The sequence below is a fragment of the Salvelinus namaycush genome, chromosome 28 (assembly GCF_016432855.1).
Source record: "Salvelinus namaycush isolate Seneca chromosome 28, SaNama_1.0, whole genome shotgun sequence".
Lineage (NCBI taxonomy): Eukaryota > Metazoa > Chordata > Actinopteri > Salmoniformes > Salmonidae > Salvelinus > Salvelinus namaycush.
Window position 1 is genome coordinate 31,768,580 of NC_052334.1, and position 22,355 is coordinate 31,790,934.

The 22,355-nt window shown below is 44.3% G+C and overlaps 1 protein-coding gene across 5 annotated transcripts in view; it reads left to right on the forward strand.

Moving 5' to 3' along the window:
- The window catches only part of LOC120023810 (palmitoyltransferase ZDHHC14-like), a 105,119-nt gene that overhangs the window by 57,439 nt on the left and 25,325 nt on the right, over positions 1-22,355 (forward strand). For all 5 annotated transcript variants that reach the window (XM_038967925.1, XM_038967924.1, XM_038967927.1 and 2 more), the window contains exon 4: positions 17,439-17,594. In XM_038967925.1, coding sequence (XP_038823853.1) covers positions 17,439-17,594 — 156 coding nt within the window. The remainder of the gene's footprint in view (positions 1-17,438; positions 17,595-22,355) is intronic.

A 22,355-nucleotide genomic window follows, 5' to 3' on the forward strand; every position in this document is an offset into this window, starting at 1 on the left:
AAGGTTTCCCACAAGGCTCCTGAGAAGTTTTGAACAATTCAAGTGTTTGTGTGAGTGCATACTGTGTGTGGTCGAGAAATGCATCAGCAGCAGGGCCCTCCTTATATTTCACAGCTCTTTCATCCATCTTCTATCCTCCCTTTCTTCTCCTTCCTCTATCCCTCTTCTCCCGCTGCCCTTGCTGCCAGACAGACAGTCTTGTTACAGGGAGAGGAGAAGAGAGGCAGAGCAGTGGAACCAGGGTTATAGCTCTCTGTCTGCCTGTCATGCATGTCTTTAGCCCTCAGAGGATGTGCTCCAAACAGTTTCCTTTCCTCCTCAGGGTCACACAGTGTGACTGGCTGGGTATGCATGACTGTCTTAAAGAACATCCCAAAATAGATTGATTTCTACAGTGCTCTTTGTGTTTGACCGCCACCCAGTCTCTATCAAGATACCCAATCTACTAGAATATGGAATACAGATGGTGGCGGCAACCCAATAGAACACCCTGGATGATGAACCTCTTACTCCTGCATATTATTGGCAACATTTTGAGTTGAGTATTTCTGTGTTTGATGTCTTCTCTGGGTTTATAGAACAAGCCATGGAAGAGCCAGTACCCTGGCATACATATTATCTGCCCACTCACTGTAAGAAGTATGAAATGTTATTCCCCCGAGATGCCAGGACAGGGAGAGAATACATCAAGCACTGATGAGTCTGAGCAGCGTGCCACCCAACATCAGACCTGGGCCTGACTGACTGATGGCTGCTCTGGTAGTATTACCACAGAGAGGGAGTTTAGAAAATGCCAACACTGCCTCAGTAACAGAGTGAGAATGTACAGTGAGTGTACAAAACATGAATCCAGTTGAAAGCTTCGATCCCTTATTGATGTCACGTGTTAAATGAGTGTAGATAAAGGGGAGATGACAGGTTAAATAATGATTTTTAAGCCTTGAGACAATTGTGAAATGGATTACGTGTGTGCCGTTTAGAGGGTGAATTGGCAAGACAGAAGGTTTAAGTGCCTTTGAACTAGAGTTCGACCGATTAATCGGAATGGCCGATTCATGTTAATTCATGTTAGTTTAAATTCATGTTTTTAAAAATAATTCTCCACAATTTCGTGGTATCCAATTGGTAGTAGTTACAGTCTTGTCTCATCGCTGCAACTCCCATACGGACTCGGGAGAGGCAAAGGTCGAGAGCCATTCGTCCTCCGAAACACAACGCAACCTAGCCGCACTGCTTCTTGACACAACGCACATCCAACCCGGAAGCCAGCCGCACCAATGTGTCGGAGGAAACACCGTACGTACACCTGGCGACCTGGTCAGCATGCACCTGGCCCGACACAGACGTCGCTAGTGCGCAATGAGTGCACGCAGAGTCAGGGTATATGCAACAGTTTGGGCCGCCTGGCTCGTTGCAAACTAATTTGCCAGAATTTTACATAATTATGACATTGAAGGTTGTGCAATGTAACAGCAATATTTAGACTTATGGATGCCACCCGTTAGAAAAATACGGAAGGGTTCCGTATTTCACTGAAAGAATAATTGTTTTGTTTTCGAAATGATAGTTTCCGGATTTGACCATATTAATGACCTAAGTCTCGTATTTCTGTGTGTTATTATATTATAATTAAGTCTAGGATTTGATAGCGCAGTCTGACTGAGTGATGGTAGGCAGCAGCAGGCTCGTAAACATTCATTCAAACAGCACTTTCCTGCGTTTGCCAGCAGCTCTTCACAATGCTTCAATCATTGCGCTGTTTATGACTTCAAGACTATCAACTCCCGAGATTAGGCTGGCAATACTAAAGTACCTATTAGAACATCCAATAGTCAAAGGTATATGAAATACAAATGGTATAGAGAGAAATAGTCCTATAATAACTACAACCTCATTAATATGGTCAAATCCGGAAACTATCATATCGAAAACAAAAAATATATTCTTTCAGTGAAATACGGAACAGTTCCGTATTTTATCGAACGGGTGGCAACCCTAAGTCTAAATATTACTGTTACATTGTACAACCTTCAATGTTATGTCATAATTATGTAAAATTCTGGCAAATTAATTACGTTCTTTGTTAGGAATAAATGGCCTGTCAACAGTTCGCAACGAGCCAGGCGGCCCAAACTGCTGCATATACCCTGACTCAGCTGACACTGAAAGCAAGAGAAGTGACACAATTTCCCTAGTTAATATTGCCTGCTAACATGAATCCTTTTAACTACATATGCAGGTTTTAAAAAATATACTTGTGTATTGATTTTAAGAAAGGCATTGATGTTTATGGTTAGGTACATTATTGCAACGATTGTGCTTTTTTCGCGAATGCTCTTTTGTTGAAGTAGGCTGTGATTTGATGATAAATTAACAGGCACCGCATTGATTATATGCAACGCGGAACAAGCTAGTTGACCTAGTAATATCATCAACCATGTGTAGTTAACTAGTGATTATGTGAATGTTGATTTGTTTTTTTATAAGATAAGTTTAATGCTAGCTAGCACCTTACCTTGTTTCCTTGCAGCCACATGGTCCTTTTGATGCTGCACTCGTGTAACTGGTGGTCAGCATGCCACGCAGTCTCCTCGTGGATTGCAATGTAATCGTCCATAATCGGCGTCCAAAAAGGCAGATTACCGATTGTTATGAAAACTTGAAATCGGCCCTAATTGCAGTCTTGTCTCATCGCTGCAACTCCCGTAAGGACTCGGGAGAGGCGAAGGTTGAAAGCTGTGCGTCCTCCCAAACACAACCTGAAGCCTATAGCTGAAGCCTATAGGGATGAGTTTAGGAAATTCATGTAAAGGATGACGCACTGCTTGCTTAATGAGTACCGCTTCGCTCTGATTCAGCTCATACGAGACTCGAACTCAGGACCTCTGCCTTGCCATCACATGTGACTGCCCTCCTGAAGCGTTCCAACCCAACACGCTGTAAAAAAAGGCCTTCAACTGCGCAAGAGGCGACCCTTCAGGCTAATGAGTGAGTGTCACAGATCCCCATCTGCTACATTCACCCCACAATCTCACTCCACAGCGACCCCAGTGGTTAAGCTGAGCGCAACTGTAAATCTGGCACAAAAGTACCAGTGGCACTATTGTAAATGACTTCATGTTGCCTGCTTAGCGAGTACCACTCCCCCCTGATTCAGCTCATACGGAGACTTGACTCAAGACTTCTGCCTCAAACACACGTGACCTCCCTCCTGAGGCATTCCAGCCCATCGTGCTATTAAAAAAAGGCCGCCTTCAAATACGCAAGGAGCGCCACTTCAGGCTGAGGATTGAGTTTCACAGATCCCTATCTGCTACACAAATAAAAGTCTTCAAGATCCAGCAAGGTTACTCATTAAAAGAGTGTGGTTTGAGGCCTCCGAGTGGTGCAGGGGTCTAAGGCACTGCATCACAGTGCTAGCTGTGCCACTAGAGATTCTGGGTTCGATTCTAGGTTCTGTTGCAACCGGCCGCAACCGGAAGACCCATGGGGCGGCGCACAATTGGCCCAGCGTCATTTGGGTTAGGGGAGGGTTTGGCCGGCAGAGATGTCCTTGTCCCATCGCGCACTAGCGACATCTGTGGCGGGCCGGGTCACCTGGTGTACGGTGCTTCCTCCGACACACTGGTGCGGCTGCCTTCCGGGTTAAGCGGGCATTGTGTCAAGAAGCAGTGTGGCTTGGTTGGGTTGTGTTTGGGAGGACGCACGGCTCTCGACCTTCGCCTCTCCCGAGTCCGTACGGGAGTTGCAGCGATGAGACAAGACTGTAACTACCAATTGGTGCGTGGTTTGGTGATCCATGCTTATGTGATGAGCAACCTGAAGATGTGTTAGTTTGACATGTTTGTGGTAGTTTCAAGTCGTCATAAGGGTAACGTGACTGACTGAGTTAAGACTGTTAGCCTGTAAAGCCTAGGCATTGGTCCGGTGACTTGAATGGGTCTCTTCAAGGAGGAGGTCAAAGGGGGGTGAAGTGTAACAGGTGGTTCGGTGACCACGCTCAAACGGTAAACTGTATTTTCAGAAGCTTCTGGCGTTATAATTCAATTTGAACGTTTTTTTTCCAGTGTTATGTTTGTTTTCGTTAGGGGAGCCAAGTTAATTTTTAAAAAATGTATTGAAATTGATTTGTTTATAAAAAAAAAATTACTTTGAAAAGTGTTGCATTAATGAGAATTTTGTGGATATTGTGGTCAAATGCATAATATCTGATAAAAAAACATAATAATAATTATGAAATCGATGAGTACAGATCCTAATCTCAGTGATTTTAGAGGAAATTGTGAAAAATGACCCGATTACGGTTGTTTACACAATCCAAAAACGTTCCATTATAAATTATGATCTGAGTGGGGCCTGAGACGGCATTTTCCACCACCATCAACAAAACCCAAAATGATGTAATTTCTGTGGAAAAATGGTGTTGCATCTCTCCAATAGAGTTCAAGACACTTGTAGAATCTATGCCAAGGTGCATTGAAGCTGTTCTGGCAGCTTGTGGTGCCCAACGCCCTATTAAGACACTTTGTGTTGGCGTTTCCTTTATTTTGGCAGTTACCTGTACACTGAGTATACCAAACATTAGGAACACCTTTCTAATGCTGATTGGCTGACAGCCGTGGTATATCAGACCGTATACCACGGGTATGACAAAATATTTATTTTTACTGCTCTAATTACATTGGTAGCCAGTTTATAATAGCAATACAGCACCTCTGGGGTTTGTGGTATATGGCAAATATACCACGGCTACGGGCTGTATCCAGGCATTATATTGGCCATATACCACACCTCCTCGTGCCTTATTTCTTAAATGTAGCCTATACTGTATTTAACTTTTATACTGTATTTAACTCGGTTCTCATTTGAATACTTTTTAAAAACCTTTGCTCGTTTATTACAGTTGCAAAGACATTGAAAAATTGTATTTAGTGAACTTCATTCTGAAGATATCGGCTGTCACAGAGAGACAGATAAACATATTGATTCAATGTTTAGCTGAGATCTTCTGTGTGTTAAGTGACATTGAAGGGGGGAAAAAGCATCTCACGACGCACTTAGCTGTTCTACGAGTGGTCTGAGGCAGTTGGTAAATAACGAGCATTTTCAAGTGCAACTTTAGATGGTTTTGGGAAACGGTTCAGAGAATTAAACTATGCTCCTACGAAGGATCTAATGATGAAATTAGTCTTAAGATGCTTTTGTGAAATCGGGCCCTGATCTGTTAGTGCAAGTGAGTTTGTGGAGCTCTTTACACCCGCGCTCGATCAATCCATTGTAGCTCCTCTCTCCCTCCCTCTACGGCACTCTGAGGAAGAGAGATGGAGAGAGAGTTGCGTACTCGGGGAGATCGGACTCATAGGAGCTCTCTATCAACCTAGGATCTCTGTCATCCACAACCGTCTCTTTCCTCTCAGCCTCATTGCATTATGCAGGTAGGATTACATTATCCACTGACTGACATCCCCGTGGTGGAATGTGGATTCAGAGGAATTCAACAAAGATATCTTCTATCACTGTCAGAATTCTCCAGGGTTCCGTTGCCATGGGTTACCATGTGTACACTGTGTTGCTTCACACTTGATGTCTTTACATGTTGTCTGCACATCTCTATGTGCTAACATCGAACAGTTTGTTCATGATGTCCTTGAAATGGGAGGAGATCATGTTCTGTTGCAGAATGTCAGCGGACCAACGGGACTCCTCATCCAGTGTGAAGGTGTTCTTTAATTGAACATTCATCATTCCACAGTAGATAGATAGATAGATAGATAGATAGATAGATAGACATATAAATGGATAGATATATCTTAAGGGACTTGCCTGGTACTCCACAGGCTCCAAAACCACCTGGGCATGATGCTGATTGACAGGACTCTTTGCGTCCTTGTTGGTATCCAGGCTGCTTGCGTATCATATCAAAATGCAGATTTGCAAGTCAATGGTAACTATTTTAGCATTTTTCGCTCACACAAACACACCCACTTGTAGCATCTTTGTTTAGGGAATGTATAGTTTATTATTTAGCTTATGTTTTGTAAATCATTTTAATTAGTTGAACACCCATATTGATTTGGTTGTTGCGGTCTATGTCCCCCCCTCCCTGTTAGTCGATGAACTCTACTCGCCGGATGTTTCTGAAAGGTTCACATAACGGCTATAAACTCTGACCCCATTCCCACTCCATTACCCAATTAACTACAGTCAGCTGGCACTGGCTCTGTTGGGGCCATACTGTTTCCCCACCTGCATCAGAGTTTTGGGCCACAGTTTGGTGCTTTTCTATTGAGACTTACCCTTACACCAGTGGGCCGCTGGTATTTTATGTTAATGAAAGCTCTGGTGTTATTGTGCTTCCATCAGGAGTGTGACACTGAAGACTTGTGGCGAGATAGAATCAACTGCCTCTGCATCATTCAAGACCGTTGCTTTGTGAGAAGGTGGTAAAGTTCACAGTTAGCCATTGTTATGTAAATGAAAGCTAAAAAAAGTACCCAGGGCCTTGCCTTGGCTCCAAGTCAGAGCAGGTCCACCGGAGCCATGGCTCAGTGAGTCACGGGTGCCGGCCCGTGTAGATGGGTGGAGAGTCTGAACCTTTTGGGTTAAACACTGGGGTAAATCTTCATTGGAAATGCCCCAACATAGACCTTCATTACTCACACACCACAAAATGTGAATACTTTAACTGTGCACTTTCTGTAATTCCTAATTAACGATTTCTTGGATCTGACTGACTTGGGCAGGTTTCTATCATAATGCTTCCACCAGTCCTATCACTTGAGATTAGTTAGGCTGTAAGCCTACAATGTCGAGAAATGGGGGGAAAGGAGGAATATAGGCCTGTGGGGATTGACACGGATGCCCTATTGCCTGGGGCAAGTGTTTTTTGTGTGTGTTTTTTTTACTGCTAACCAAAATTCTAATAATTCCAGTACTGATCTTTCTGGTTCCCCCCCAATGTGTAGGTGAAAGGCAGGCAACATATGACACTTGTGCGTGTAAATAGCTCATTTACATTTTCGGACAAGTGTTCACAATCTTCAGGCAACCAAAAAGTACTCCTGTCTTGCCCGATCGGTAAGTGCCTTCGAGACTTTAATGTCAGTCTCTGGCTATGCGTTATGGCCACATCAAAGCCAGTTCCCCAGAAATGGACTGAACTGAAACCTCCCTTAGTTTTTCCACTAGTAACTAACGAAGCTAGCGAGGGTGGAAATGAATATCAGGATGTGTTCATCGTAGTCAGCCGGGAGCAGAGAGATCAGTGAACCCTTGGGGCTGACTAATGATTTCAAAACAGTCCAGAGAAAAAGCTTTTTGCTCAGTAACTCAGACCTACTTTACAGAGCTGTGTTTTCACTTCAGGAAAGTTCATCTCATTTAATTGTAGTACTTTTCCCTGTTTACTACATGTATTACATGAACTGTAATCTCTAAAATCCTTTTTTATCCATTTAATTGTACAATGGCAGTTGGATATAAGAGTGAGGTTGACACACACACTGCAATCTGTGTCCCAGTGCCATAGGGCTGGGCGGTATACCGTATTTTATGATATACCAGTATTGATGCAGGGACCGGTTTGGGTTTTTACTTTACCTTCTATAACGGTATTTGAATGTTTGCTTTGTTAAATGTGATACGCCGTGTGTAACGTCCATTTTTATAGTTTACTTCGCTACTTGAGTCATCCCTCTCCACTCTCTCTCTCCATGCCGCATTCCACACAGACCTAGCCACGCCCCCTGTCACTCAAGGAGTGCATTTGTTGTTCCTCAACCACGACACACTTGGGTTCAGTCTGCATGGTCAATGCAGCACATGCAACAATGTTGATGACAACGATGCAGTTTTCACTTTGCTTCCACTAGCGTTCTATAATTACAATATTAGTTTGTGTTTCACATCTGCAAACGGCTAGTTTGTCTTTTTGTTAGCAAGTTGGGCCGAAATTGTGTTAGCCGCTAATACTACTCGCTAGTTAGCTAGCAAATAAATGTACTGAGTCAGAACAAACGTAACTAGCTATGCATCCTGATAATACAAGTGATGGTATGTTTGTGCAACAGTATCTTCTAAATCAAAGAGGAATATGCAAAGCAAGAACATTTTACCTGCATGAAGTAGCTAAGAGAACATTATAGGGTCCCCTAGGAAACACTTATCAACACTTTGGTACCTACCCTGTCACAATAACTATATTCTAACTATAGAATTAGAATAATAATTATATTTCCATGATTCCAACAGCTCACTCAGGTGTTGCTCTAAATCGCAAGTCTAATCGCAATTGCAACATTTGGTGCCTGCAGCCTGGGGCAATAGGAAGTATATGTGTGTGTCATAGTAGATGCTCAGTATTATCACCATTTGGAAACCCACTTTTGTTACCCACTGAAGAGAAAGTGCCCCACAACTAACAGTTTATCTGTCTGCGGAAGACTCGACATCCAGGACAGGAGTTATGTAATCAGCATTCACGCACGCACGCACACCCATACTCAGACAGTACCCCCCCTCCAACACACACACACTCAAACAACATTTTATTAAAACCTACCCTACCTGATGTTTCTCCATGAATTTCAATCCCTTTTTGTCCAGCCAGCGTTGGTTTCCTCTGGGAGATGGTTTCCGGTCTCTCAGGTCTTTTGTTGGCTTGTCTTGAGGATTATGACTGGTCCCCCTGACGGGGAGATAAAAGGCTGTGTGATGAGGACTTGTAGATGGAGCCGCATGGCACATGAATAGAGCTGCTGCTGCTGGGACAGTAATTGCAGCCAGTTGAATTTACCAAATGGGTCCAGACAAAGAGAGAAAGAAAAGCATAACTTGTCGAGCAATTAGTGGCCTGGGTTGGCCTCTGCTGTTACTGATGGCCACCTGCCTTCTGTATGCCTCTGCATACTGGGCACACACACACGGACCACTGTACAGTACGCCTCTGCATGTGTCTGAGAGGCAGAGCTTGTGCTAACTCAGGGAAAGTGTCTGTCTGTGTTGTCCTGGTCTCCCTGTGGGGCCCATCGGCCTCATTACCTCTCATCATGCAGACAGACGTACAGGAACCAACAGCAGCTGCTGGGACATCCTGTCCTGTACAGAGAATGCTCATACATAGTCACAAATAGCAGGGTGTCTTCTCCTTGTCCCTCATCTGCACTGATGTGAAAGGCACTGTCACAGAAGGCATCCACCATATAGATAGTCTCCTTTTTAAAGCAGTCTTCCTGAGGATTTAAGTGGACACCAACTGCTTAGGGCACACTGACAAACTTATCCAGATTGACAGTCTTACGGGGGCTCGTTGGGACCGTTGCCTGAGTGGTGCCAAGCCCTGGAGCCCCCTGAAGAGAGAACAGTCTGACCTGAGTGTGGCTGACACACACACACAGTCTGAAATATGGAGGGATGGCCTGTCAAGATGAGATGGGGTCTGGAGTGTTTGGCTTGCTCCCCAGGGGTGTGAAAATAATGGACCTAATAATAGCCTATTGTGATGTTGACTTGACGTACAGAAGTAAGCACTTGTATGAAGGCTACCCTTCTCTTTGTGTCGTTTAAAGTCCAGAATCTTAAGTCCGGTGTCTCAGGTCATGGTCTTCTTAAGCCTTAGGTACGTGTTCTGTTGTGTTGTCAGTGAGTGAAGGTCCGTCTGCTCATGCCCTGTTCTCATCCTCTACCTATCACCTCCCTATCCCTGCAGGATAGCAATTACATTCTCTTTATACCCCGTCGAGATGGGCCTGTGCCGGGCAGACGCTTTGGCCGACATTGAATCCTCCTTTAGTCTCTCCTATTGTATGCCTCTCTGTGTGATGGTTAGCTGTACCACTGCCCTCATCAACCCCTCTTATCACTACCGTCCTCCTTCCAGCTCCATCCTAGATCCAAACTGGCCTGGATCCAAACTGTGAAATCTGGTATTTTCTGCTAGTTTTCTGGGGGAGGTTGCATATACTCCTGCATTGCATATAATCAATGCGTTGCCTGATAATTTATCATCGAATCACAGCCTACTTCAACTTCGCCAAACGGGTGATGATTTAACAAAAGCGCATTCTCGAAAAATGTACCTAACTTAAACATCAATGCCTTTCTTAAAATCAATACACAGAAGTATATATTTTTTAAATCTGCATATTTAGTTAAAAGAAATTAATGTTAGCAGGCAATATTAACAAGGGAAATTGTGTCACTTCTCTTGCGTTCAGTGCAAGCAGAGTCAGGGTATATGCAGCAGTTTGGGCCACCTGGCTCGGTGCGAACTGCCAGAATTTTACATAATTAGGACGTAACATTGAAGGTTGTGCAATGTAACAGCAATATTTAGACTTAGGGTTGCCACCCGTTCGATAAAATACGGAACGGTTCCGTATTTCACTGAAATAATAACTTTTGTTTTCGAAATGATAGTTTCCGGATTTGACTATATTAATGACCAAAGGCTCGTATTTCTGTGTTTATTTTATTAGAATTAAGCTCTTAGCAATGCTTGAAGCACAGCTCAGTTTATGACTTAAAGCCTATCAACTCCCGAGATTAGGATGGCAATACTAAAGTGCCTATAAGAACATCCAACAGTCAAAGGTATATGAAATACAAATGGTATAGAGGGAGATAGTCAACGCGTCATCATTCCTATAATAACTACAACTTTAAACTTATTTTTTACATGGCACATATTGCACTTTTACTTTCTTCTCCAACACTGTGTTTTTGCATTATTTAAACCAAATTGAACATGTTTCATTATTTATTTGAGACTAAATAGATTTTATGTATGTATTATATTAAGTTAAAATAAAAGTGTTCATTGTTCATTCAGTATTGTTGTAATTGTCATTGTTACAAATATATATATATATATGCAGATAAAAAAGCCTATTTATATTTATTATTTATTATATATATATACAGTGGGGGGAACAAGTATCGGATACACTGCCGATTTTGCAGGTTTTCTTACTTACAAAGCATGTAGAGGTCTGTAATTTTTATCATAGGTACACTTCAACTGTGAGAGACGGAATCTAAAACGAAAATCACATTGTATGATTTTTAAGTAATTAATTTGCATTTTATTGCATGACATAAGTATTTGATACATCAGAAAAGCAGAAGTTAATATTTGGTACAGAAACCTTTGTTTGCAATTACAGAGATCATACGTTTCCTGTAGTTCTTGACCAGGTTTGCACACACTGCAGCAGGGATTTTGGCCCACTCCTCCATACAGACCTTCTCCAGATCCTTCAGGTTTCGGGGCTGTCGCTGGGCAATACGAACTTTCAGCTCCCTCCAAAGAGTTTCTATTGGGTTCAGGTCTGGAGACTGGCTAGGCCACTCCAGGACCTTGAGATGCTTCTTACGGAGCCACTCCTTGGTTGCCCTGGCTGTGTGTTTCGGGTCGTTGTCATGCTGGAAGACCCAGCCACGACCCATCTTCAATGCTCTTACTGAGGGAAGGAGGTTGTTGGCCAAGATCTCATGATACATAGCCCCATCCATCCTCCCCTCAATACGGTGCAGTCGTCCTGTCCCCTTTGCAGAAAAGCATCCCCAAAGAATGATGTTTCCACCTCCATGCTTCACGGTTGGGATGGTGTTCTTGGGGTTGTACTCATCCTTCTTCTTCCTCCAAACACGGCGAGTGGAGTTCAGACCAAAAAGCTCAATTTTTGTCTCATCAGACCACATGACCTTCTCCAATTCCTCCTCTGGATCATCCAGATGGTCATTGGCAAACTTCAGACGGGCCTGGACATGCGCTGGCTTGAGCAGGGGTACCTTGCGTGCGCTGCAGGATTTTAATCCATGACGGCGTAGTGTGTTACTAATGGTTTTCTTTGAGACTGTGGTCCCAGCTCTCTTCAGGTCATTGACCAGGTCCTGCCGTGTAGTTCTGGGCTGATCCCTCACCTTCCTCATGATCATTGATGCCACACGAGGTGAGATCTTGCATGGAGCCCCAGACCGAGGGTGATTTACCGTCATCTTGAACTTCTTCCATTTTCTAATAATTGCGCCAACAGTTGTTGCCTTCCCACCAAGCTGCTTGCCTATTGTCCTGTAGCCCATCCCAGCCTTGTGCAGGTATACAATTTTATCCCTGATGTCCTTACACAGCTCTCTGGTCTTGGCCATTGTGGAGAGTTTGGAGTCTGTTTGATTGAGTGTGTGGAAAGGTGTCTTTTATACAGGTAACGAGTTCAAACAGGTACAGTTAATACAGGTAATGAGTGGAGAACAGGAGGGCTTCTTAAAGAAAAACTAACAGGTCTGTGAGAGCCGGAATTCTTACTGGTTGGTAGGTGATCAAATACTTATGTCATGCAATAAAATGCAAATTAATTACTTAAAAATTATACAATGTGATTTTCTGGATTTTTGTTTAAGATTCCGTCTCTCACAGTTGAAGTGTACCTATGATAAAAATTACAGACCTCTACATGCTTTGTAAGTAGGAAAACCTGCAAAATCGGCAGTGTATCAAATACTTGTTCTCCCCACTGTATAAAAAAAAAAAAAATGTGTGTATATATATATTATATATATATATATATATAGGCCAATTTTAATCGGTATCTGATTTTTTTTGGTCCTCCATTAATCGGTATCGGCGTTGAAAAACACATAATCGGTCGACCTCTAGTCTGAAGTGTGAACATACAGTTAACTAGAAGTTGTGTCTGAGAGCGGAGTGGACGTGAGCACCTCAGACGGGTAACGGGTTAACAGGCAATTATTGAGCCTGGGTTTTCTTATGAGTTGATTAGACCTACTTTTTGTTCATCGTCCTGTTTTATTTGTTTTTGTAAGTACTTGTACAGTCGCCGGCTTAGTATCTTCATGTTTGTTAATAAAAGCCTCACTATGGGCAAGATAAATCACATCTTCCTTGTATGCCTCCTCACTGTTAAAATCCTACCGCATGGTCAACCTCACAGCTATACTTACTGTTAGCTGTCCTTGTTTGTAGGTTAATCTTTCATCTTACACTACATGTTGATACAGTGGTAGCTGGCCAGTGGTTTTCCAGTTGATGCTGGTGGTCTAGTTGACTGAAAGGAAAGCGTAATGAATGTGAGAAGCGGTAGCAGTAGTCTGGGCTCCATGCCCAGTCTTTCCATTAACATTTCATTAGTTGTTCTTCACAGACGATGGTGTTGTGCTCACAGAGAACTAGGGAGATTTTAATGTTTGTAAGGCTAGATGTGATTTTCATAATCATTATGCTGCAATGCTTTTCTCATTTTAGAGGTGACTTGATTGCTTCAAACGGACGTAGTTGGCTTAGACTGTTGAAAACATGTAAACTACACTGAGTACACCAAACATTAAGAACAGTTTCCTAATATTGAGTTGCACCCCCCCCATCTTTTGCCCTCAGATCAGCTTAAATTCCTCAGGACATGGCCTCTACAAGGTGTCAAAAGCATTCCAGCATTCTTCCCACAGTTGTGTCGATGTTCTTTGGGTGGTGGATTGTTCTTGATACACACAGGAAACTGTTGATAATGAAAAACCCAGCAGCGTTGCAGTTCTTGACACAAATCGTTGCGCCTGGCACCTACTACCATACCCCGTTCAAAGGCACTTAAATATTTTGTCTTACCCATTCATTCTCTGAATGGCACACACACTATCCATGTCTCAAGGCTTAAAAATCATTTTTGAACCTGTCTCCTCCCCTTTATTTACATTGATTGAAGTGGGTCAAATCTTTCACCTGGATCGACATGGGCAGTCTGTCATGGAAAGAGCAGGTGTTCTTAATGTGTTGTACACTCCGTGTATATTTTTGTCTCAATCTTTATTTAAAACATAAATACATTTGCACAGTAAGCACTTGTCTCTCAAATACATCATTACAGTTGTTGGTTATACGATCACGTATATCCTACCGACGGGACATTAAAAACTGTAATATCTTATGCTTCACCGAGTCGTGGCTGAACGACGACATGAATAACATACAGCTGGTGGGTTTTAAGCTTTTTCGGCAGGATAGAATAGCGGCCTCTGGTAAGACAAGGGGTGTCGGTCTATGTATATTTGTAAACAACAACTGGTGCACGAAATCTAAGGAAGTCTCGCTGTTTTGCTCGCCTGAGGTAGAGTATCTCATGATAAGCAGTAGACCACACTATTTACTAAGAGTTTTTATCTGTATTTTTCATAGCTGTCTACATACCACTACAAACCGATGCTGGCACAAAGACCACAATCAATGAGCTGTATACGGCCATAAGTAAACAGGAAAACTCTCACCCAGAGGCGGCGCTCCTAGTGGCCGGGGATTTTAATGCAGGAAAACTCATCCGTTTTACCTAATTTCTATCAGCATGTTCAATGTTCAAACAGAGTGGAAAAAACTCTAGACCACCTTTACTCCACACACAGAGACGCGTACAAAGCTCGCCCTCCATTTGGCAAATCTGATCATAATTCTATCGTTGTGATTCCTGCTTTAGCAAAAACTAAAGGAGGAAGCACCAGTGACTCGGTCAATAAGAAAGTGGTCAGATGAAGCAGATGCTAAGCTACAGGACTGTTTAGCTAGCACATACTGGAATATGTTCCGTGATTCTTCCCATAGCATTGAGGAGTACACCACATCAGTCACTGGCTTCATCAATAAGGGCATCGATGACGTTGTCCCCACAGAGACCGTACGTACATACCAGAAGCCATGGATTACAGGAAACATCCGCACTGAGCTAAAGGGTAGATCTGCCACTTTCAAGGAGCGGGACTCTAACCCGGAAGCTTAAAAGAAATCCCGCTATGCCGTCCGACGAACCATCAAACAGGAAAAGTGTCAATACAGGACTAAGATTGAATCGTACAACACTGGCTCCAACGCTCGTTGGATGAGGCAGGGCTTGCAAATTATTACAGACTACAAAGGGAAGCACAGCTGCGAGCTGCCCAGTGATACAAGCCTACCAGACGAGCTAAATTACTTCTATGCTCGCTTTGAGGCAAGTAACACTGAAACATGCATGAGGGCTTCGGCTGTTCCGGACGACTGCGATCACGCTCTCCGTAGCCGATGTATCTTTAAACAGGTCAATATTCACAAGGCCGCAGGGCCAGACAGATTACCAGGACGTGTACTCCGAGCTTGCTGTGACCAACTGGCAAGTGTCGTCACTGACATTTTCAACCTCTCCCTGTCTGAGTGTAATACCAACATGTTTCAAGCAGACCACCATAGTTACTAAGGTAACCTGCCTAAATGACTACCGACCCAAAGCACTCACGTCTGTAGCCATGAAGTGCTTTGAAAGGCTGGTCATGGCTCACATCAACACCATTATCTCAGAAACCCTAGACCCACTCCAATTTGCATACCACCCCAACAGATCCATAGATGATGCAATCTCTATTGCACTCCACACTGCCCTTTCACACCTGGACACCTATGTGAGAATGCTATTCATTGACTACAGCTCAGCATTCAACACCATAGTGCCCTCAAAGCTCATCACTAAGCTAAGGACCCTGGGACTAAACACCTCCCTCTGCAACTGGATCCTGGACTTCCTGATGGGCCGCCCCCAGGTGGTAAGGGGAGGTAACAACACATACACCACGTTGATCCTCAACACGGGGGGCACTCAGGGGTGCGTGCTCAGTCCCTTCCTGTACTCCCGGTTCACTCATGACTGCACAGCCAGGCACGACTCCCAAGACCATCATTAAGTTTGCCAATGACACAACAGTGGCCTGATCACTGACAACGACAAGACAGCCTAGCCTATAGGAAGGTCAGAGACCTGGCCGTTTGGTGCCAGGACAACAACCTCCCTCTCAACGCATCGCCCCCTCTTTTATGCTGCTGCTACTCTCCATTTATTATCTATGCATAGTCACTTTAATAACTCTACCTACATGTACATATTACCTCAATTACCTCGACTAACCGGTACCCCGCACATTGACTCTGTACCGGTACCCCCTGTATATAGCCTCGCTATTGTTATTATTTTTTTTTTTACGTTATTTTTTCTTAACTGCATTGCTGGTTAAGGGCTTGTAAGTAAGCATTTCACTGCAAGGTTGTATATACCTGTTGTATTCGGCGCATGTGACAAATAACATTTGATTTGGTTAGCTAGCTAGTTATTTTTTGCCATATTAGCATAGACATGACACAAAGACATGGTATCAATAATAAAATACAAACTGAAACGAGCCACCTATGATTCCCCACATGGCAGCTTGTCATTGTTGCTAGCTATCTGACTGTTCAGAATCCTAATAAAGCACGCCTTCTGGCCACCGATGCTTGCGCATCATTTAAAATTTTCGTGACGTTGTCAGCCATCCCATCTATAGACGTCAACACAATAACCCTAGTGAAGAATGACAGGAGTTCTTTAGAATATTATCAACCCGTGTATCAATAGAATAATGATGAGCGGGCTCTCTTTATTGAGCTCAATACATTACAGCGTGTGTGATTGTACCACACGGAGTATGAATGGTATGCAGTTCAGCTCAGCAACTTCTTCTGGGCTTTCTACTCTCGCTGTTGGAAGCGCTCTTTGATGGATGTTGAGATACTAATTCTCCTCCTGCTCATTCACTCTCTCCGTGTTTGACTCTATCCCTCTTCTGTACAGAGGAGGAGAGGATGATGAGGCTGCGTTGATCGCACTGAACATGGGCTGAAAAGAGACCCATGTGCTTTTCCTGTTGAGTTGCGTACACACACACATACACACCACTCCAGCTCTGCCACTGGGCTCAGAGGCACACCATGATCTGCACACACACACAAAAGAGAGCTACAGAAACGAGCATGGCAGTAATGGGGAATTGGTTATACCTTTTGTGCTTTTCAAATTACCATAATCATCTGCCCAACAACATCTCCCCTCATGTCAATCATCCTCTCTGTTAGAAAGCTGTTTGACACCACTCTGAGGGGAAAAGCATGCATTTCTGTGGCGAAAACAACCAGTTTGCTTGCCAAATTGGGTTTTCTCCAGCTGAGACATTCATTGCGACCAGAGAGAAGGGCATGTTGCTCTGAGCAGGTTAGGACAGTCACAGTGTGACGTCATGAGAGAAGGTGCTGAGCAGTTAGACTTCTCTGGCTCTTTCTGCTTTCAGAGCCAAGCATGAATGAACCAACATATTTTAAAAGGCTTTTCACTTCTGCTTTTATCATGACCAGTACTATACGAACCAATAGGTCTACTTGACAGTCACAGTTCCATTTTGACTTAACTTCCTGTACCGCTCTACAGTGCCAGCTCTGTGCTGGATAGTACTACCCTCCTCCCATACTGTGTAACTAGCCAACTCTTCAATAGCATCATTTGGCATGACAATGAATGAGGCTAGGATTGCAGCGTATTGTTTGCCAAATTTAATATCCATGCGATTTGAGGCTAATGATACCCACTTCTTCTCCCTGACAGACGTAGCCAACGGTTCAAGTTCGGGTTACCGGCCGCCCCCCAGGACGAGAGAGGTGGTCATCAATGGGCAGACGGTCAAGCTCAAGTACTGCTTCACCTGTAAGATCTTCAGACCACCGCGTGCCTCTCACTGCAGCCTTTGTGACAACTGTGTCGGTAAGTCATCTTGTTAGGACCGCACACATGCTGGGACGGTGTGCGGAATGAAGGAGAAGTGGGTGTGTGTGTTTGCTTATGTGTGCATATATTTATTTTTTATTTCACCTTTATTTAACCAGGTAGGCCAGTTGAGATCAAGTTCTCATTTACAACTGCGACCTGGCCAAGATAAAGCAACGACAAAACAACAACACAGAGTTACACATAAACAAACGTACAGTCAATAACACAATAGAAAAGAAAAATTGAAAAATCAATGTACAGTGTGTGCAAATGTAAAAGAGTAGAGGGAGGTAGGCAATAAATGGGTCATAGAGGCGAAATAATTACAATTTAGCATTAATACTGGAGTGATAGATGTGCAGATGATGATGTACAAGCAGAGATACTGGGGTGCAAAAGAGCATGAGGGTAAGTAATAATATGGGGATGAGGTAGTTGGGTGGGCTATTTACAGATTGGCTGTGTACATGTACAGTGATCGGTAAGCTGCTCTGACAGCTGATGCTTAAAGTTAGAGAGGGAGATATAAGACTCCAGCTTCAGTGATTTTTGCAGTTCGTTCCAGTCATTGGCAGCAGAGAACTGTAAGGAAAGGCGGTCAAAGGAGGTGTTGGTTTTGGGGATGACCAGTGCAATATACCTGCTGGAGCGCGTGCTACGGGTGGGTGTTGCTATGGTGACCAGTGAGCTGAGATAAGGCGGGGCTTTACAGCGGACCTGGAGCCAGTGGGTTTGGCGACGTATATGTAGTGAGGGCCAGCCAACGAGAGCATACAGGTCGCAGTTGTGGGTAGTATATGGGGCTTTGGTGACAAAACGGATGGCACTGTGATAGACTACATCCAATTTGCTGAGTAGAGTGTTGGAGGCTATTTTGTAAATGACATCGCCGAAGTCAAGGATCGGTAGAATAGTCAGTTTTACGAGGGTATGTTTGGCAGCATGAGTGAAGGAGGCTTTGTTTTGCGAAATAGGAAGCCGATTCTAGATATAATTTTGGATTGGAGATGCTTAATGTGAGTCTGGAAGGAGAGTTTACAGTCTAGCCAGACACCTAGGTATTTGTAGTTGTCCACATATTCTAAGTCAGAACCGTCCAGAGATGTGATGCTAGTCCGGTGGGAGGGTGCGGGCAGCAATCGGTTGAAGAGCATGCACTTAGTAAAACTAGCATTTGAAAGCAGTTAGAGGCCATGGAAGTGTTGTATGGCGTTTGGAGGTTTGTTAGCACAGTGTCCAAAGAAGGGCCAGATGTATGAAGAATGGTGTCGTCTGCGTAGAGGTGGATCAGAGAATCACCAGGAGCAAGAGCGACATCATTGATATATACAGAGAAAAGAAGTCGGCCCGAGGAATTGAACCCTGTGGCACCCCCATAGAGACTGCCAGAGGTCCGGACAACAGGCCCTCCGATTTGACACACTGAACTCTATCTGAGAAGTAGGTGAACCAGGCGATGGAGTCATTTGAGAAGCCAAGGCTATTTAGTTTTCCGATTTTAAGAATGCGGTGATTGACAGAGTCGAAATCCTTGGCCAGGTCGATGAAGACGGCTGCACAGTACTGTCTTATCATTGGTGGTTATGATATCGTTTAGTGCACCCATGACCAGCTTGGAAACCAGATTGCATAGTGGAGAAGGTACGGTGGGTTTCGAAATGGTCGGTGATCTATTTATTAACTTGGCTTTCAAAGATTTTAGAAAGGCATGGCAGGATGGATATAGGTCTATAACAGATGTTGGCCGGGGTAGGGGTAGCCAGGTGGAAAGCGTGGCCAGCCGTAGAAAAAGTCTTATTGAAATGATTGATTATCGTAGATTTATCGGTGGTGACAGTGTTTCCTATCCTCAGTGCAGTCGGCAGCTGGGAGGAGGTGCTTTTATTCTCCATGGACTTTAGTGTCCCAAAACTTTTTGGAATTTGTGCTACAGGAACCAAATTTCTGTTTGAAAAAGCTAGCCTTAGCTTAGCTATATCTGTTCTTAGTTCTACATTTTATGAATGGTGCATGCTTATTTACGATGGAGAGGAAAGCACTGTTTAAGAGCAACCAGGCATCCTCTACAGACGGGATGAGGTCAATATCCTTCCAGGATTCCCGGGCCAGGTCGATTAGAAAGGCCTGCTCGCTGAAGTGTTTTAGGGAGCATTTGACAGTGATGAGGGGTGGTCGTTTGACCGCGGACCCATAGTGTATGCAGGCAGTGATCGCTGAGATCCTAGTTGAAGACAGCAGAGGTGTATTTAGAGGGCAAGTTTGTCAGGATGATATCTTAGAGGTTGCCCATGGTTACGGATTTAGGGTTGTACCTGGTAGGTTCCTTGATAATTTGGGGGAGATTGAGGGCATCTAGCTTAGATTGTAGGACGGCCGGGGTGTTAAGCATGTCCCAATTTAGGTCACCTAACAGTACGAACTCTGAAGATAGATGGGGGGCGATCAATTCACATAAGGTGTCTAGGGCACAGCTGGGTGTTGAAGGCGGTATATAACAAGCAGCAATGGTGAGAGACTTGTTTCTGGAAAGGTGGATTTTTAAAAGTAGAATCTCGAGTTTGGGCACAGACCTGGATAGTATGACAGAACTCTGCAGGCTATCTCTGCAGTAGATTGCAACTCCGCCCCCTTTGGCAGTTCTATCTTGTCGGAAAATGTTATAGTTAGGGATGGACATTTCAGGATTTTTGGTGGCCTTAGCCAGGATTCAGACACGGCTAGGACATCAGGGTTGGCGGAGTGTGAATAAAACAAACTTAGGGAGGAGGCTTCTAATGTTAACATGCATGAAACCAATGCTTTTACGGTTACAGAATAAATGAGAGCGCCTGGAGAATAGGAGTGATGCTTGGGGCTGCAGGGCCTGGGTTAACCTCTACATCACCAGAGGAACGGAGGAGGAGGAGTGCTGTCCCCAGTTCACCTGGCCATGTTGCTGCTCCAGTTTCAACTGTTCTGCCTGCGGCTATGGAACCCTGACCTGTTCACCGGACGTGCTACCTGTCCCAGACCTGCTGTTTTCAACTCTTTAGAGACCGCAGGAGCGGTCTTAATGATCGGCTATGAAAAGCCAACTGACATTTACTCCTGAGGTGCTGGCTGTCTGCACCCTCGACAACTACTGTGATTATTATTATTTGACCATGCTGGTCATTTATGAACATTTGAACATCTTGGCCATGTTCTGTTATAATCTCCACCCGGCACAGCCAGAAGAGGACTGGCCACCCCTCATAGCCTGGATCCTCTCTAGGTTTCTTTCTAGGTTTTGGCCTTTCTAGGGAGTTTTTCCTAGCCACCGTGCTTCTACACCTGCATTGCTTGCTGTTAGGGGTTTTAGGCTGGGTTTCTGTACAGCACTTTGAGATATCAGCTGATGTACGAAGGGCTATATAAATAAATTTGATTTGATAAGAGTATAGCTAAAGGCTAAAAGAACTGGTAAAAGGAGCAGATTTCTGGGCGCGAAAGAACAGGTTCAAGGCATAATGTACAGAAAAGGGTATGGTAGGATCTGAGTACAGTGGAGGTAAGCCTAGGCATTGAGTGACGATGAGAGGTTTTGTCTCTGGAGGCACAATTTAAGCCAGGTGAGGTCACCGCATGTGTGGCGAGTGGAACAAAAGGGCTAGCTAAGGCATATTGAGCAGGGCTGGAGGCTCTACAGTGAAATAAGACAAAAATCACAAACCAAAACAGCAATAGAGAAGGCATATTGACATTAGGGAGAGGCATGTGTAGCCGAGTGATCATAGGGTCCAGTGAGTAGCTAGGCGAGCTGGAGGCACGGCGATTCAGACTGCTAGCAGACGGCTCTGTGTCGGCAACAAAGGGTCCAGGCCAATTGGCAAAAGAGGTATTGAAGCCCAGGAATTGTCTGATGGATCTCTTCGGCTAGCCGGGAGATGGGCCTAGCTCCAGGCTAGCTCCAGGCTAACTGGTGCTTGCTTCATGACAGAAACCCCCTCGGACGGTTACGTCGGCAGACCAGTCGTGATGGATCGATGGGGCTCTGTGTCGGCAACAAAGGGTCCAGGCTAATTGGCAAAAGAGGTAATTGAAGCCCAGGAATTGTCTGATGGATCTCTTCGGCTAGCCGGGAGATGGGCCTAGCTCCAGGCTAGCTCCAGGCTAACTGGTGCTTGCTTCGTGACAGAGACGTTAGCCAGGAGTAGCCACTCGGATAGCAGCTAGCTAGCTGCGATGATCCGGAGTAAAGGTTCAGAGCTTGCGGTAGGAATCCGGAGATGTGGTAAAGAAAAATCAGTCCGATATGCTCTGGGTTGATATCGCGCTGTGCAGACTGGCAGGAATTGACCGGGCTGAGGCTGGCAGACGTCCGAGTTAACGGTAATGACCGCTAGCAGTGGCTAACTGACTACTAGCTAGTAGCAAGTTAACTGGCTAGCTTCTGAAGGGGGTTCCGGTTCTAAAGTATAAAAATAGCAGATCCATACCACATTGGTTGTGGCGGGTTGCAGGAGAGTATGTTCAGTCCGTAGATGGAAATTGAGATAAAAAATATATACGAAGAAAAATGATATACTGTATATACATGGGACGAGACAAGACAATCAAAACAGACATCCCACTGCTACGCCATCTTGGAAACATATTGGACATATATTTCTATGCCCCTTTGTGTTTGTGTGCTTTGCATGTACACGTAGCTAAAAGCTGTGTCATGTCACAGGGACATCCCTCCATAGGAATGTTTAATAGAGCTATCTACTGCTAGGGTGTTCCACCGATCAA